Raw genomic sequence first — 16,970 nt, 5'->3', positions numbered from 1 at the left:
GCCTGAAGGAAGGAACTCAAACAAATGCTACAACCCTGAGAGACTTGAGCCTATAACGTTCTTTGGAGAGTATAATCTGTGATTTCTTGTTTTCTAAAATCGTTGCATGATCTCATTATTCTTTGCTTGGTTACTACTTAGAAGGCGTTTCATCATATAGTTCCAAATGCTAGAACTCATGCCCATTTCATTCAAAGCATGTTATTGATTTGCATAACATATATCAAGATGAAGTTGTGTAGTTGCCACCATAGCCAAATAGCCTCGCTTCCCATATTTCGTATATGTTGTAAGTTTTACCCCCGTTGAGCCATGTTAACCCATGTTCTTTGTTAACCCACTTTATCTTCACCTAACCTAGAATATGACCGTCCTTACCCTTGTTCTTAAAAGATAGTGAGCATGACTTAATTGAATTCCTTTTGAGTTACATTATGAAAGAAAATAAGTGTGGGGGAGAGAATGTTTAAGTGTTTTTGTTTTGAGATTCAAAAGAAAAAAAAAAAAAAAAAAAAAAAAAAAAAAAAAAAAAGAGAAAAGAATAAGTGATTGAAGAAAGGTTCCAAAACACCAATTCTGGGCGTAAATTGTCTAAATTCTCCCTTTTTGTTCAAAAGTTGAGTTTTCATTCAAAAGTGAATTCTAAGTTGATTAAAATGCTTTGCTCACTATTTCTTTAAGAACCTTTGTTTTCCATATCCCTTCTTTATCCACATACCCCAAGCCCCGTTACAACCCTTGACTTCTATCTTGAGTGTTGTGTATTTCAATTTGTGGAGTTTGAACTTGGTATGAGCTTATGGTGTCACTGGTTCTCGCGTCTAAGTAGTAGCATTCCATTCATGAGATCATATCTAAACTTGATTATTAACTCCAGAATTTGCGTTCTTTGTGATACATATATGTGAGTGTCGTTTTCATGTTTACATCAATCTTCTCACATATGACTAGATTAGGGTGTGTAGTTAGAAAATCTGAGTAAAAATTGAGTGCATATCTTGAAAGGAATTGAGCAAATTCTCTAAGGCATGTTACTACATTCAAAACATGGTTTTAAATGCTTAATTGTGAACTAGTATATGGTGACTATGATTAAGAATGTACTTAAATGTGAAGATGACTAAAATCTGTGAGAATGATGATTTTTAACTTGTCATGTGCATTGGAAATCCCTAAGACGGTTGTTGGAAGGTTTAGGTTGTGTTTTACGTGTTTAGTGTCGTTTTGTTTATTTGTTTTTATTCTGTTTTGCTCGAGGACTAGCAAAAGCTAAGTGTGGGGGTATTTGATAGGAGCATATTCATGCGACTTAAATGGCTTGTTCTCGTGCATTTACGTTATGTTTCTCTCGTTATTTTAGTCCTTTATGCTTCTTTTGTGTGTTTTCAGGTTCTAAGGGCCTAGGGAGCAAGAAAGTGCATTTTGAGGCCATTTGGAGCATTTTTGGGCATGGATTGGATAGCTTATCCATGGAGCCAAGAGGATGGACGAATTTGAAGGCCTTGTATGCACTTGAAGACACAAAACAATGGCTCTAGCCCAATCAAACACATTATGCCATACAAACCAACCTATTTTAGGCCCATTCTATGTACTTAAACCCTAGCCCTTTAAACTAATTCATTTATCACTTATCAAACCATTCACTTATCACTCACCACATATCATTCACTTATCACTTAACATATCATTCATTTATTTCACTTCCATACTCCTCTTAATTCCACATGCATTCTCACACATGCACATCATTCACTCACATTTCCACCATTCATTCTTTATTCCTTTCCAAACATCTCACATGCATTTCCACCTTCCTACTTCATCATTTCACCACATTCTCCCTCTTTAACTCACATGCATTCATCATAATTCACAACACAAAACAACTTCATTGTTGTGGGTTCCCATTTCCTTTCCAAACATCTCACATGCATTTCTTCATTATTTCCTAACCCTACATGCATTATTTATTGCATCTTCACATGCATTCACACACACTTTACATGCATTATTTATTGCATCTTCATTATTTCCTATATGCCATTTTCAGATTTCCACCCACTAACCTAGTCATCAACACATGCACTTCCACCTTTCATCCACAATGATTCATGATTCATTCACTTTGCATCCTTTAAATCACATACTTTTCCATCATTAATTAGCCACTTGCATCTTAAACAAACAACCATATGTTCCCTCCACTACTCCTATAAATACCCTTGCATTCATTCATTCAAGAACATCTCATTCACAACACAACACCCCTCAAACACTTCCATTCTTTCCTTAGCCGTGAGTCCCCCCTCCCTACTAATCCAAACACCAACCATCTTTCCATTTCCATCACTCCTCACTCCATTCCACACTTCCATTCCCCCAAACCAACTATCCTTAGACCTTATGCTACAACAACGAGGAAGAGAAGAGGACCTAAACGTTCATACAATTCAAGTTTGAGTTGTTGGAATGTTTAGGTGATTCTTTGATTTCAATGTTTCATTTTAATTCTCTTTGTTTTGTACGTATAAGGAATGGAAGAGAAGAGTGCCTAAACGTTCATACAATTCAAGTTTGAGTTGTTGGAATGTTTAGGTGTTTCTTTGATTTCAATGTTATGAAGAACTAATCCCCCTTTAGCTAGGGGGTAATTCGAAATAAATGTTTATGCTTGCATTTTGATTTGATTACTTCTAATTGCGTTTCATAAGTTGTGAATTCAATTTGTTTAACTATTTGATTGATAACCTATTTATGTATGTTTATTGAGAGTGCACGCTTAATTTTCATTCATGAATATGACGCTAGAATATAAGTGAGTTTCACCTAATCGTTATGAACTTATATTCACAAGTAGTGGAGGTTGCTTATAAACAATCGCGTTAAACGAATTCTTGGCATAAGTTTCATGCGTATTCCATAGTAACGAATGCCTCGTCAACACTTATAGTTTTCAAAGAACTTAATGATTCTTGCTTGTATCTCTATTATGCAATTCATGTAGGGAACTTGTGGGGAATGCTTTGGGTTGTCGTATGCAATCATCCAATTCATTAACTTAAGGAAAACTTGACGGTTAATTTAAGCGAACCTAATTAACCCGGGGTGATGAGTTTCATAATTTATTGAAATGCAATTGGAAATCTTTTTATTATGCAAGTGTAACATGTGTAGAGAAGAACCCCTTAGCTAGCCATACCATCCATTCATTTCCGTCAATTTCATATTTACAATTTGTTTTCTTTACAATCTATCCATTTTAGTTTAAATTCGTCCAAAATCAATCCCCCCATATTTCGTTTAAGTCTTAGTCTTAATCTTTCTTATTTTTAGTTTTGAATTCTTCGAGTTTAGTATAGCATTTTAGTTTGTGTTTTTAAAAGCATTTTGAGTCTTTTGATTTGTTTTAGTGTTTTAAAGTTTAGTTTTACATTCTTTGAGTCTAGTTTAGTGTTTTATATTATGTTTTTACGTTTTTAAGTCAAATCCAAGTGATTAACAATCCCTCCTAATCCCCGGTCCAGAACGATCCCTACTTATACTTATACTACAATTGTCAAAAAGAGGGTTTAATTTGTGTGCGTATAAATCTCGCATCAGTCCCACAAAGGCTTTAAACAACATTACACCTTTTGAAGCTTATTCTGGTAGAAAGCCAGGAATAGCTCATCTGAGAGTTTTTGGATCTCTGTGTTATGTTCATGTTCCAAGTGAACAGAGACATAAACTTGAACCAAAAAGCCTAAAAGGAGTATTTGTGGGATATGCAACTTGTGAGAAGGGGTATAGGGTATTTGATCCATTATCTAAGAAGCTGTTCTTGTCAAGAGACATTGTATTTGATGAAGAAGCTGTCTGGAATTGGGAAGAGGACTCAGGGTCAACATTTCTTAATACTGGAAGTTTCATGCACAGTGATATAAGCACAGAGAGTAATGACAGAATGGTGTTGTCCCCTACATCACCTATTCTATCTCAGTCTAGAAGAGCTCCTAATAGTGAAGACTATGAATCTGAATCAAGGTCACCTATCTTAGGTGAATCTTCAAGCATGTCAAATGTAATTGAAGGACAAAATCAAGCATTTGATAATACACCTTTGAAATGGAGGAATCTGAATGATGTATTGGCTCAATGTAATCTGTGTATCATGGATCCAGAGAAGTATGAGGATGCCAAACAAGATGAGTCTTGGTTAAAAGCTATGGAGGATGAGCTGTTTATGATTGAAAAGAATGGCACCTGGAAACTTGTTGACAGACCAACTGAAAAACCTGTTATAGGGGTCAAATGGGTCTACAAAACTAAGTTAAATCTTGATGGCTCAGTGTTGAAGAATAAAAGCAAGGTTGGTTGCAAAAGGCTATGCACAAAAGCCTGGTTTGGACTACAATGAGACTTATGCACCGGTTGCTAGGTTGGATACCATTAGAACATTAATAGCTTTGGCTGCACAAAAGAGCTGGAAAATGTATCAGTTAGATGTGAAATCAGCTTTCTTGAATGGGGTTCTACAAGAAGAGGTCTATGTTGAGCAACCTGAAGGTTTTGTAGTGAAAGACAAGGAAGAAAAGGTGTACAAACTTCATAAGGCCCTCTATGGTTTAAAACAAGCTCCGAGAGCTTGGTATGGTGAGATTGACAGCTATTTCTCACAGTGTGGATTCAAGAAAAGCTTGAGTGAACCAACTCTGTATATAAAAGCAAGGGGAGAAGATATTCTAATTGTGTCTATCTATGTAGATGATATAGTCTACACTGGTAGTTGCAAATCAATGCTAGAAGAGTTCAAAGAAGATATGAAAATGAAGTATGAGATGACAGATTTAGGTCTCCTTCACCACTTCCTTGGGATGGGAGTGATACAAACAGATTCCAGCATCTTCATTAATCAGAAGAAGTATGCAAGCTCTTTACTGAACAAATTTGGTTTAAATGAAGCAAAGATTGTCTCAACTCCTTTGGTAGCTACTGAGAAGATATCTAAAGATGATGGAAGTGGATCTGCAAGTGATGAATTGTATAGGAGCATTGTGGGAAGTCTCCTATATCTCACTGCTACAAGGCCGGATATAATGTATGCAGCTAGTTTGTTGGCCAGATACATGCACTATCCTACCAACAAACACTATGGAACTGCAAAGAGAGTACTCAGATACATCAAGGGAACTCTGGACTATGGCTTAGAGTATGTGAAAGGAAGAAAAGCTTGCTTAATTGGCTTCTGTGATAGTGACTGGGGTGGTTCTTTGGAAGACAGCAAAAGCACATCAGGATATGCTTTCTCATTTGGCAGTGGTGTGTTTTCCTGGGCTTCAATCAAGCAAAACTGTGTTGCACTCTCAACTGCAGAGGCTGAATACATAAGTGCATCAGAAGCAACTACACAAGCAATATGGCTAAGGTTTGTTTTGGAAGATTTTGGAGAATTACAAACTGTAGCTACTCCCCTTCACTGCGACAACACATCTGCCATTGCTATCACAAAGAATTCTGTGTTCCATCAAAAGACAAAACACATTGATAGAAGGTATCACTTTATTAAGGATGCACTGCAAGAAGGAATCATTGATCTGGTATACTGTCCCACTGAAAAACAGGTTGCAGATATCTTCACAAAACCTTTGTCTAAGGATCGGTTCAACTATCTTCGAGATATGCTTGGTGTGAAATCAGCTCAAAACTTAAAGGGGAGTGTTGAATTATAAGTATTTGAGCTGAAAAGTTTTTAGAATAAGTTTGTGTTTAAATTGGTGTATTCACTTGTGCAGAATGAGGCAAAGTGTAAATGTCTAGTTTTGTAAAAGGGCCATGAGTGCCATGTGTTGTTAGATCCATGAAATTAGAAAGATGTGTGTCTAGGATGAAATGTAGAGGTTTATGTGGTCCCAAGTTAAGGACCTTCAGTTAATGTAAAGCACGTTAGTGCTCCTTTCTGAATAGAAGAGAATTATTCCTCTGCAAACTTCCTGCAGAGAAGAAGAACACAAAACCATTCGTTTCCTTCAGTCTTTTGTTCATCGTTTGTTCTTTCTGTTCAGCTCCATATACATCAAAATACTCATTGATTCCAGAAACACTAACAAATATAAAGGCAGGTAGTCAGACAGAATAAGTATGTAACAGGATAGAAGCAAAGACTCAGGCGACGAAGCAGCACCAATGTAGGAGCGTTTGCAGTGGCAATGGAGGGCGGGAATCTTATCTTATTTTCTAGTTCCTCTTCCTTAGACTTCTACCCTAATTAGCTATAATTCCATGTCAGCCTCTATGCCATTTTATGATTATAAGGCATCCACCTTCGTTTAAGACCCTTGGATTTGATAATCCAAAGGCTAAAGATCTGTAAGAATATTTATGAACTTGTTTGTCTCAAGATCCTGGTCCTAGCAACCACAAACTAAACACTGAGAGTCTAAGAAAAACAGAAAACATCTTTTCATTGAAATGAGCAGTAAACTGATATGATGAAACTGTGATGCTTTGCCTAAATTTTTCGGAGGATGGGATGGTTCCCCCCACCGAGATATTTTTGTACTTGGATGCTCTATTCAACATAAAACCTCTGTAAGTTGATACTATAAAATATAAACCACATCAAATGAAAAGTTAGCAGTTTCGGAATTCTAAACCCTCCTTCATCCATTAAATATGTTGTTTCCAAGTAATGAATCAATGTTAAACAATACGCTGCCATAAAATCAAGTTACCAGAGACATAAAATTAAAAATAAAAATCCAACGGAATATGGTGGAAACTTATTTCTGCATAAACCAAAAATGAACTGAAACTTTTAAAAACTAATCCCTTGGGATATTTATATTATTCAACTAAAGAGGTCGCACGTGACCTCAACAATCAATGCAATCCGAAGATCTGAATAGTTGGACCTCATTCAAGGATCCAACATGATTTAGTCATCTAACAATAACATAAGAAATGGACGAACACAACGTTTTTTCTTGAAGAACAAAAATGTTTGCGGTGATAATCAAATGGTCAAACAATTTTGGATTTCAATGATTTTTCGCAGGGATGATTCCTAGATGGTGATCTAAAACAGGGACAGTTTGGATTCCAATGATTCTTATGTATAAGTGCAGCCATGCTATTAGCAACAAGAGTCATATGACACATCAATCCAACTGCAAATCAACATCTCTTAATATATAGTAAGTTAAGCAAAACACAATTAAGAAAGGTGTTGAAGTTACTTTGGGTGCAAATATAAGGATAGTATAGTGGCACAAGTAAGGGTGTCGAACCACAGGGACTGATAAACAACTTAGTAAAACTTTTGACTCTTACATATTAGCATTAGTTAATGACTCCTATGATTTAAAACTGGGGAGGTTTAAGTAATTTTGGAAAAGAAATAAAGACAGAAAGAAAAGGGGAAAATTAGAACTATCTAAAAATAAACCTAAGACATGAAATAGGTTAGAGACGTTTTTAGGACATAAACTTGACTTGAAATGAGCTAAGGCCTTCCCCTAAACATTCATGAATCAATGAGATGATCTTTTAACTTATCCATTTCAAATGCACAACTAAGATGTTCACATATCTAGCATGGCATATACTCAGATTGTATGAATTCTCACTTTCTTTGCATGTGAGATGCATTGCATATACATCAAACTTATATTTGTAGGTGCAACCTAGCATGTCATATACTCAGATTTAGCACCTAGAAACTCATTAAGAACAAAGAGGATTATGAACATCACATGAACCCTAGAACATGGCATTTATCCTAGATTTTCATGGAATCAACTTACATGATTAGTTCTGAACTTAACCACATGTTGCTAAGGAATGAAAGAAGATATGGCAGTCATCCTTATCATTCTTGATGCGAGATTTACTTGACACTCAAATTAAACCCTCGTTTGACAATTGTAGTAGAATGGATAAGTGAGGGATCGTTCTAGACCGGGGATTAGGAGGGCTTGCTAAAACCTTCTAAATTGACTTAAAAACATAAAAACTAAATTAAAATACTCTTAACAAGACTACTATGACTCAGAATGGCTTTGAAAAACTCAAATTGTCTAAAACAATCAAATTGACTCAAATAGAAGCTAGAACTTGATTTAGACGAATTTGCAATTGTTTCTGACTCCACAAGCTTAAAGATACAAAAATAAAACAAATACGAATGATTAAGACTTAACAAAATAGGGGGGGAGGAATTGTGGTTGGACGATATTAAATTAAAAAGACAGAATATAATTAAAGGCAAAATGTAAATATGAATGTGATAAAAATATGGATGATGGAATAGCCAAGGGGTTCTTCTCCACACATGTTACACTTGCAAACAAAATTGATTCTCAGTTGGTCTTTCGATAAGTTGTGAAACTCAATGCTCCAAGTTAATTAGATCCGCTTAGATTAACTTTCAGATTTCCTTAAATTCGTTGGATTGAATGGAATACGCATTACAACCAAATTGTTCTTAATCAAAGTCCCTAACTATGGAATACGCATGATAGAGACATTTAACCAAGATCATTAAGTTCAACGGAAATCATAAACATCGACGAGGCATTCGTTACCATGGAATACGCATGAAACTTATGCCAAGAATTCGTTTAACGCGATTGTTTATAAGCAACCTTTACTACTTGTGAATATAAGTTCATAACGATTAGGTGAAATTCACTTATATTCTAGCGTCATATTTATGCATGAAAATTAAGCTTGCAATCTCAATAAACATACATAAATAAGTTATCAATCAAACAGTTAAACGAATTGAATCCACAACTTATGAAATTCCAACCAAACGTAATCAATTCAAAATGCAAATATAAACATAGTTTCGAATCACCCCCTAGCTAAAGGGGGTTTAGTTCCTCATAACTTTGAAATCAAAGAAACACCTAAACATTCCAACAACTCAAACGTGAATTGTATGAACGTTTAGGCACTCTTCTCTTCCCTTCTCATACGTACAAAACAAAGAGAATTAAATTTAAACTTTGAAATCAAAGAAACACCTAAACATTCCAACAACTCAAACTTGAATTGTATGAACGTTTAAGCACTCTTTTCTTCCTCGTTGTTGTAGCACAAAGTCTAAGGTGAGCTTAAGGGCTTTAGGTGTATGTGGAATGGAGTAGGGAGTGGTTGGAGATGGAAGAATGAAGAGAAAATATGCAGAAAATGAAGTGGGACTCACGGCAATGGAATGGTATTTGTGTTGTGTGAAGTGTTGTGAATGGAAATATGAGATATGAATTGAATGGGGAGTGAATGAATGAATGCTAGGGTATTTATAGGGGTAGTGGAGGGAACATATGGCTGTTTGTTTAAGCATTTGTGTGGAGGAATGATGGAAAAACAGCTAGGACACATGTGAAAACTGGAATTGCACAAGGGGAGCAAAGGGAACCCACGACATGGATGGATTTGCATGTGTTTGGGAAGCTTTCTTGCTCATTTTCTGGATGCAATGATGAAGAGTTTAATAATTAATGCATGTAGGTGGTTGAAATGATGAAGAATGAGTGGTGGATGTGTGAATGATTGAATGTGCATGTGGGTGAATGTGAAGGGAATGCATGTGAGGATGCTGGAAATGCAATGGAACTCACGGCACAAAGGTTCTTTGGTGATGAATGTGGTTGATTTAATGGAGGAACAAGTGCATGTGTTGAATTAGTGGTGCATGTGATTAAAGATGGAGAAGGTGGTGTAATGATGAAGTGGAATGGCTGAAAATGCAAGGGGGAGTGAAGGCCACGACAAAGGTGTTTTGGTGCATGTGTTGGCTGTTTTGTTTGTTGGTTAAAGCTTGTGTTTGCATGTGAATGTTGTTTGTGTGAAGTGTGTGTGAATGTGCATGTGTAGATGCAATAAATAATGCATGTAGGGTTAGGAAATAATGAAGAATGAGTGGTGGAAATGATGAAGTAGGAAGGTGGAAATGCATGTGAGATGTTTGGAAAGGAATAAAGAATGAATGGTGGAAATGTGAGTGAATGATGTGCATGTGTGAGAATGCATGTGGAATTAAGAGGAGTATGGAAGTGAAATAAATGAATGATATGTTAAGTGATAAGTGAATGATATGTGGTGAGTGATAAGTGAATGGTTTGATAAGTGATAAATGAACTAGTTTAAAGGGCTAGGGTTTAAGTACATAGAATGGGCCTAAAATAGGTTGGTTTGTATGGCATAATGTGATTGTGGATTGGGCTAGAGTTTAAGTACATGAAATGGACCCAAATTGCTCCTCCTTGCATGGCAAGGAATGGTGTTTGTGTTAAGCCCATGGCAAGGTGTTATGTGATTGGGTTAGGGCCATTGTTTTGTGTCTTCAAGTGCATACAAGGCCTTCAAATTCGTCCATCCTCTTGGCTCCATGGATAAGCTATCCAATCCATGCCCAAAAATGCTCCAAATGGCCTCAAAATGCACTTTCATGCTCCCTAGGCCCTTAGAACCTGAAAACACACAAAAGAAGCATAAAGGACTAAAATAACGAGAGAAACATAACGTAAATGCACGAGAACAAGCCATTTAAGTCGCATGAATATGCTCCTATCAATTCTCAACAGAAAGCAAACATAAACAAGGTAGCTAAGCTTGAAAATATGTGTTTAAAACAATTGAGACAGAAAACTGATTCTAGCTTGCAAATGAAATTGATAAACTAAAACTACATCATAACATTAATTCAATCATGTCTAGGGCTTCAAAGCAGCCCTAAGTATCCATAACCTAAATTAAAAACATAACAAAATACATAAAAGTTAGGAAAGCTAGAACCTAGAAAATGCTCAAGGCTGAAGACTCTTGCTCTCTCCAGATTCTGTGTTTTTCTGATTTTTTTTCTCCTCTTCTCCCCTCATGTTGTGTATTTGTCTCCTATTAAAAGGCTTAGGAGTTATCTAACATCTGACACATTTACATCCTTAAATTGAATCTCATTTATAGCTCATTACAATCAGCTTTTAATATAGGAGTAATTGAAAAATAGCTGTTATCAGAATTTGTAACTAAACAGCTCCTCTTTATTCTGTCATAATTTCTTGTCGAAACCTCCAAATCACAAGCTGTAAAGACCATCAGAAAGAAGACTTCCAGGGCTTTCCAACCATATATGGCTCATTTTCTAATTCGTTCTGAGAACTTCAGGGCAAAGCTCACAAGTTGGCTGTTTTGCAAGGGCATTTTCAGGTGGATCTTGGGCCACTCGTGGGCTATGGTCTGGTCTTTGGCGAGTTGGGCTTCAAACTATCCATCCTAGGCTCTTAAGATATTCAAAATAAGATGATTTCTTCAAGCCCTTACTTTCATCCTGAAACACAATACAAACAACAAAATACCTTGTGAAGCATAGAAATTTTAAGTCAAAAACCTAAGTAAAAGAGGGCATAAAAGTATAACTTTATGCACTCAACAAAATGCCACTTGGGCTTTTGCACAAAGTTCAGTGTATGAAACAACACCGGTAAGAAGCTCACTGCAAGAGGATCATACTGAAATTTCATATTCATGGGAAAAAGAGGACAAAAATTTAAACTGCGTACTAGTCTATAGGATAATAAACATTAATAATGATACTACTACTGAAAAGTAAATGATGCAGAATAAAATCTTAGAGATATTTTCGTATAGTTTATTTGTATATTCCTGTTTCTAGTAGTGTTAGGATTACCTTTCCTTGAATTATCTCTTGCCTTTCTGTCTTCTAAACCCTGATCTCCCCTTCTGTTCTAGATTTCTCTTCGGTCTATCTGTTCGATCTGTTTTCTTGTTCTCAGTTCTTCTATTTCTCTTATATTCAGACCTAGTTCCTCTTGTCTTCTAAATCTCTTTCTGATTTCTAAACTTTGGTTACACAACTATTCATTGTGATATGAAAACATTTATATTTATAATTGTATAACTATATTTAATGTTTAGGTATTTTGCACGAAAAATCTTTGAATGCACTTGATCTTTCGAAGAAATGTGGATCCTACAAGGTGCCCCACAGTGTTGTTTGAGGGATCCCTCAATTGAAACTCTTTGTATTTGGGGTTAGGATGTGTATGATATATTGATTCAAATGGTTGCTCGACTTGTTGAGAAGGTGACTCAATTCATGTAATAGTGAGACTCATATAGGAGTGGCATAAAGGATCCTAAGGTATTTGTAGTATATTCCCATTATTATTTCTGACTATCAGTACCTCAGAGTTGAAGGAAAACTTCATGCAAGGAATTATTTGCACTTCATTATGTTCATAACAACCGAGGATGAATTGACAGATATCATAACTACGGGCTTCAGGTGGTGAAACATTATCTAATATCCGCTGCAGAAGTTGTGAAATCTCTTTGATGGCACGATTAATGTTGCACAGTTGACCTCAAAGTCTATTTGTAACATGTACTATATGTATTGGAGAAGAGTAGACTGAAAATAATCTCCAAATTGTTAGAAATGTGCCCTAAAAGCCAATCCTGTTGTAATCTTTTAAATCATTTCATGTTAAGTATTGATTAAGTTTAATCAAAAGGGCAATTCTTTTGTTCATAAAGGCCTCTAGGAGTAAATCCTGTGATGCATAATGCGTCTAAGAGCGATTTCTTGAATCCTACCGGTGTGATTCTTGTAGTTTGGATATGAAGCCCCTGGAGTGAATCCACACCTATCTCTAGTTTTATTTCTTTTCTCTAAATCATCCGTTTCGCTGCCAGTACTCCTATATGGAATTTATCAAGATTCATATGCATACATATAAATACCAAAGCAAATGCAATTCCTTGTGGAATTTATCAAGATCATCACAAGTAGAATGGATGGGTTTCTTGACAGCAACTCCCAACCCCTAGTCGCACAATTAGTCCCATAATCCAAGCAAAAAGAATCAATTAATTAGCCAAACAGAGGCTTATGAGGGAGTGTTAATAATTACCTTTACCTCGGACAATGGATTTGAGGAGAGTGTAAAAGGAGGGTGGAGGATGGAGGAGAGAAATGGAATTGCTGCTGCATTTCTCTCGACCCAACACTGCTCCCTCTCCGCCTCCACCACCATACTAGAACATAGAAAGCGTCAACTGGGAGCATGGACAGATCAGATGCTACTCTTCTTCTCGATCTTTATTCCAAGGTGGAGAGTTTGTGAATTAAATAATGCATAAAGACCCCAAATTTTTAAATCAAATTTGCAAATCAAATAATATGTCATTAATAGAAAATAAACACGTTAATCAAAATTCATAATCCAATCATCAACATCCACATTATTTGGTTTAGAGATTTAGTCTTCTTAGCATTATTCCTTCTGAATTTGTCTACTCACAACATAAAGAGGGTACCATAAAACAGACATGGGTCCTCTCCGGATCCATGTATCCTAATCCATCAAATCCAAGTATCAGACTATTGAAATTTAATCCAACAGTTACAATAAGGGGCCCACTTTAACTATTGAATCAAATGTCAATAGTTCGGATACATGAATTTGGTAGATTTTGATACTTGGATCCGGAGAGTACCCATGTCCCCATAGAACTATCATCTTCTTGAACATGTAATTTTATGTGGCATATTCTTGTTGAACGCAGTTAATTTATGTCTACACATTTACATGCACATAAGTTCTGGATCAAAGATTTTGTATATGGGATTTAGGATTAAATCTTTATTTCTTATTTACATTACGATATTATTAGAAATCGACGTCCATGTGATGTATTGATCTAATGTAATTAAAATTAAAATTTCTATTATTTTAAAATTTGTTCTTCAAACACAAATGAAACATCAAGTTGATGTTCTACAAAACTTAAGCTAAATATTATTTTCTTCGTTTTTTGTTTTTTAAGTTTATTTTCACAAAACAATATGCTAAACGCATTTTTGTATGTGTAAAATGAAAAACTGTTTTGTAAATCGTTAACAAACAAGTCCTAATTATGTGAAAACATTGATTTCATAATGAGCTACTAAAAACAATTAAATCTTGGGCCTTATAATTCTTAACTCAATTCAAAATGTGGCTATAGGTAGAGCTGTACATGAGTTGAGCTGAACAGAGTATTACTGTGTTCAAGTTTGGCTTGTTTAATTTTTTTTTTTTTTTTTTTGAACTCGAAACTAGACTTGGCTTGGTTCTTATACGAGCCAAGCTCAAACGAGCTTAAAAATTTTGAGCCCAATACCGAGCTCAAGGTGTTTCGAGCTATTTCTAATATTAAGTTGGTTCGGTTATTTAAAAAAAAAAAAATATATATATATATATATATATCATATCTTGAAAGGGTTATAGTGTTCTATAAAAGAAGAAAAGGATAATATTATGATGTAGTGTTATGTATATATTGTTGTACACATATATGAGGAAAGGATCCACATCACTAGATTTTGGACAAAAGTTAGAAAATTATTTTTCTCTCTCCTTCTTTTCCAAAAAAAAAAAAAAGTAAATTAAAAAAAAAAAAAAATTTTGTTTACAAGTTTAGTCTCTCTAGCATTACTCTAAAAATTAAGAATCATTTACAGACATTTCGGTGAATCTCTCTAGCATCACCTTCCATTGCTTTTCTTTTTCTTGGTCAAATCGATTGTTGTTGCAAGTGGCACCAACCCCAAATGGGTTTGCTTTGAAGACGAGGTCTTTAAAATCAAACTTGGATAGAAGAGGCCAACGCAAATAATACTCAATGGTGGACGCCAATTTCACAAACAAAGTTCGGCAATTTACTACATAACTCATCTGAAAACTTTTCGCGTACAACGTCCGAAAACACCTAATCATAAAGATTTGGCTTGTTCAGTGTTATCCCACTGAAATTGTCAATTAGATTCGGATGACTATTGCCCAAATTTCAATTGAAAATTCGGACGAACTGTGACGACCCATCCCTAATTTTACGTTTTTATAAATTTAAAAAGCATGAATTGACGAAAATGCCCTAGATGCGAGATTATTGACTTCCATTGACATCCTTTCGGGACGTGTGCAAGTTACCATTTTACCGTACTTTCAAAGTTATCAACAGAATGATCGTGTAATCATAATTTGAATCAAACCGGAGTTATGATAGGGGTTTTATAGAGCTACAAATCCGAAAAGTACTTTTGTAAAGATTACTATTTATTATTTTATATATTTCTCATAATTATTATATTAACTTTTTTAACATTATTTGGTTTTTATATTATTATTTTAATATTAGTTTATAGAAAATAAGGGGAAGGAAGGAAAGAGTTGCGGGAGAGAAGAGAGAAATTAGGGGGACAAATCAGAGGAGGAAAAAGGTGGGTAGGAAGCCAATAAGAAACAAGAGAGGGGAGAGAGGTGTGGAACACTAGATCCCGTCAATCCGTACACCCCACCCGACTCCAACCCGTTTTCTGGTGACTTTCTGTCACCGTTTCCGTCAGATTTCTGGCGAGTTGAAGTTATCCAACACCACCACCAGACTCACCGATGTTCTCTCTTACTTTCCCATCCAAACCTAACTGGGTTTGACCCCAATTTTGTGATGAACTGCACTGGTGGGTGCAATGGACACTCGACGGCAATCTGTCGATCTTGCTAGCATCGGCGACAACCACCACACTCATTCAAGTTCTCTCAACCTCATGAACAAGGCCCAAACAAGATTGGGGGCGTTAGGCAAATTGAGGACGAATTAAGGGGCACCCATTTCTAGGGTTTCCGGCGGATTGAGGCAAAATTTAGGTGTTTCTCAGCCGAATTGGACCTCAGCCCAGGTATGAAAATTGTTCCCCTTGACTTGCTCTACATGCCTGTAAAATTTGGTTTTGAAAATAGTTGAATTTTTCGGTGAGCTGAGGTGGTCGGTCACAGTGTGCAGTGGCACGCGGGCCGAGGCACCCCCTGACTTTCCTAGGCTAAATTTGATACCCCAATTTCATAGGTGAAGTCCAATTGATGAAATCTCATCGTTTGAACATAGTTTTGATAGAGACTGCCACTTGATCCTTATGTGAATTGACGATTCGACCGTTGGATTGTCACCAAACCTTATACATTATAGTATGTAATATTTGAGGACCATAAAACTGACGGATCAGGAATCCATCGTACGGATCTTCCCGAATTGGATTTGTAAGTTCATAAAATAAAACGTTGATTGCCACTTGAATCGTGATTGGCGGAGATCCAACCGTTGGATAGTGGTAAGATTTTAGTATGTTGTTTTAGAAGCATAATGTGAATCTTGGAAGTTACGGATCAGAAATTTGAGGTACGGATCATTCGGATCGAGTTACGTAGGGTTGTGGACCCTACCATTGACCTTTGACCGACGGTTGACTTTTGGTCAATGGGTTACAAATCATTCTAGAATGTCCTTGGGGATGTGTTTTATGTAAGCAAGGTTCTAAAAAATGTTAGGCATTAGTTAGGCGGCAGGCTGGCGCCTAGCACCTAGGCGGCCTAGGTGGATTTAGGTAAATTTCTTGTATGTCTTGTAAATAAGTGCATATTGACACTAAAAAAAATTATACTTTTATGAAATCCATGGATTCATAATAAAAAAATGGTAAAATGCAAAAAGAGTATCCAACAAGTCCAAAATTTAAAAAACACATTAAGCATATATGCCATATAACCATATTGAGGAATATTGTAGGATGACACATGTACAACAAATTCACAATTTTAAACCACTTAGACTTATATAGGATTTATTTTATTTTATTTTTTAATTTCATTAAAAAAAAAAAAAACCGCCTAGGCACCATTGATAACTCATATATTTCATGCATTTATACCATCCATTTTCTAGACTCTTTGTGACGTTTTTGAGTTAAACTAGTTGCATTTTACCTTATTTTGTGTTTGTTTGTAGTTACATGTACTTTATGATCAATCTGAAGGCAAAAGAAGTGAAAACATGCCATTTTTGGGGTTGATCCTTATTCAAATGTGGAAAGAAGTTTAGTAGCCTGTTTTGAAGCCCAAATAAAGGATCCAAGATGAACCTGG

General features: G+C 35.8%; 1 protein-coding gene across 4 annotated transcripts in view; it reads right to left on the bottom strand.

Moving 5' to 3' along the window:
- Positions 1–13,104, bottom strand: part of LOC137713857 (protein kinase and PP2C-like domain-containing protein) — a 29,220-nt gene extending 16,116 nt beyond the window's left edge. For 3 of the 4 annotated variants that reach the window (XM_088684447.1, XM_088684448.1, XM_088684449.1), the window contains exon 1: positions 10,783–13,104. Coding sequence is in view for 1 of the 4 variants with exons in the window: in XM_088684446.1 (XP_088540572.1) it covers positions 12,921–13,043 (123 nt within the window). In the remaining 3 variants the exon portion in view is untranslated. The remainder of the gene's footprint in view (positions 1–10,782) is intronic. The other variant, XM_088684446.1, reaches the window with a different exon arrangement.
- Positions 13,105–16,970: the final 3,866 nt, after the last annotated feature.

The sequence above is a fragment of the Pyrus communis genome, chromosome 14 (assembly GCF_041283825.1).
Source record: "Pyrus communis isolate YQ-2024b chromosome 14, ASM4128382v1, whole genome shotgun sequence".
Taxonomy (NCBI): Eukaryota; Viridiplantae; Streptophyta; class Magnoliopsida; order Rosales; family Rosaceae; genus Pyrus; species Pyrus communis.
The sequence above is the reverse complement of the archived record's forward strand: the minus strand, read 5'-3'. Positions and strand labels throughout refer to the sequence as shown.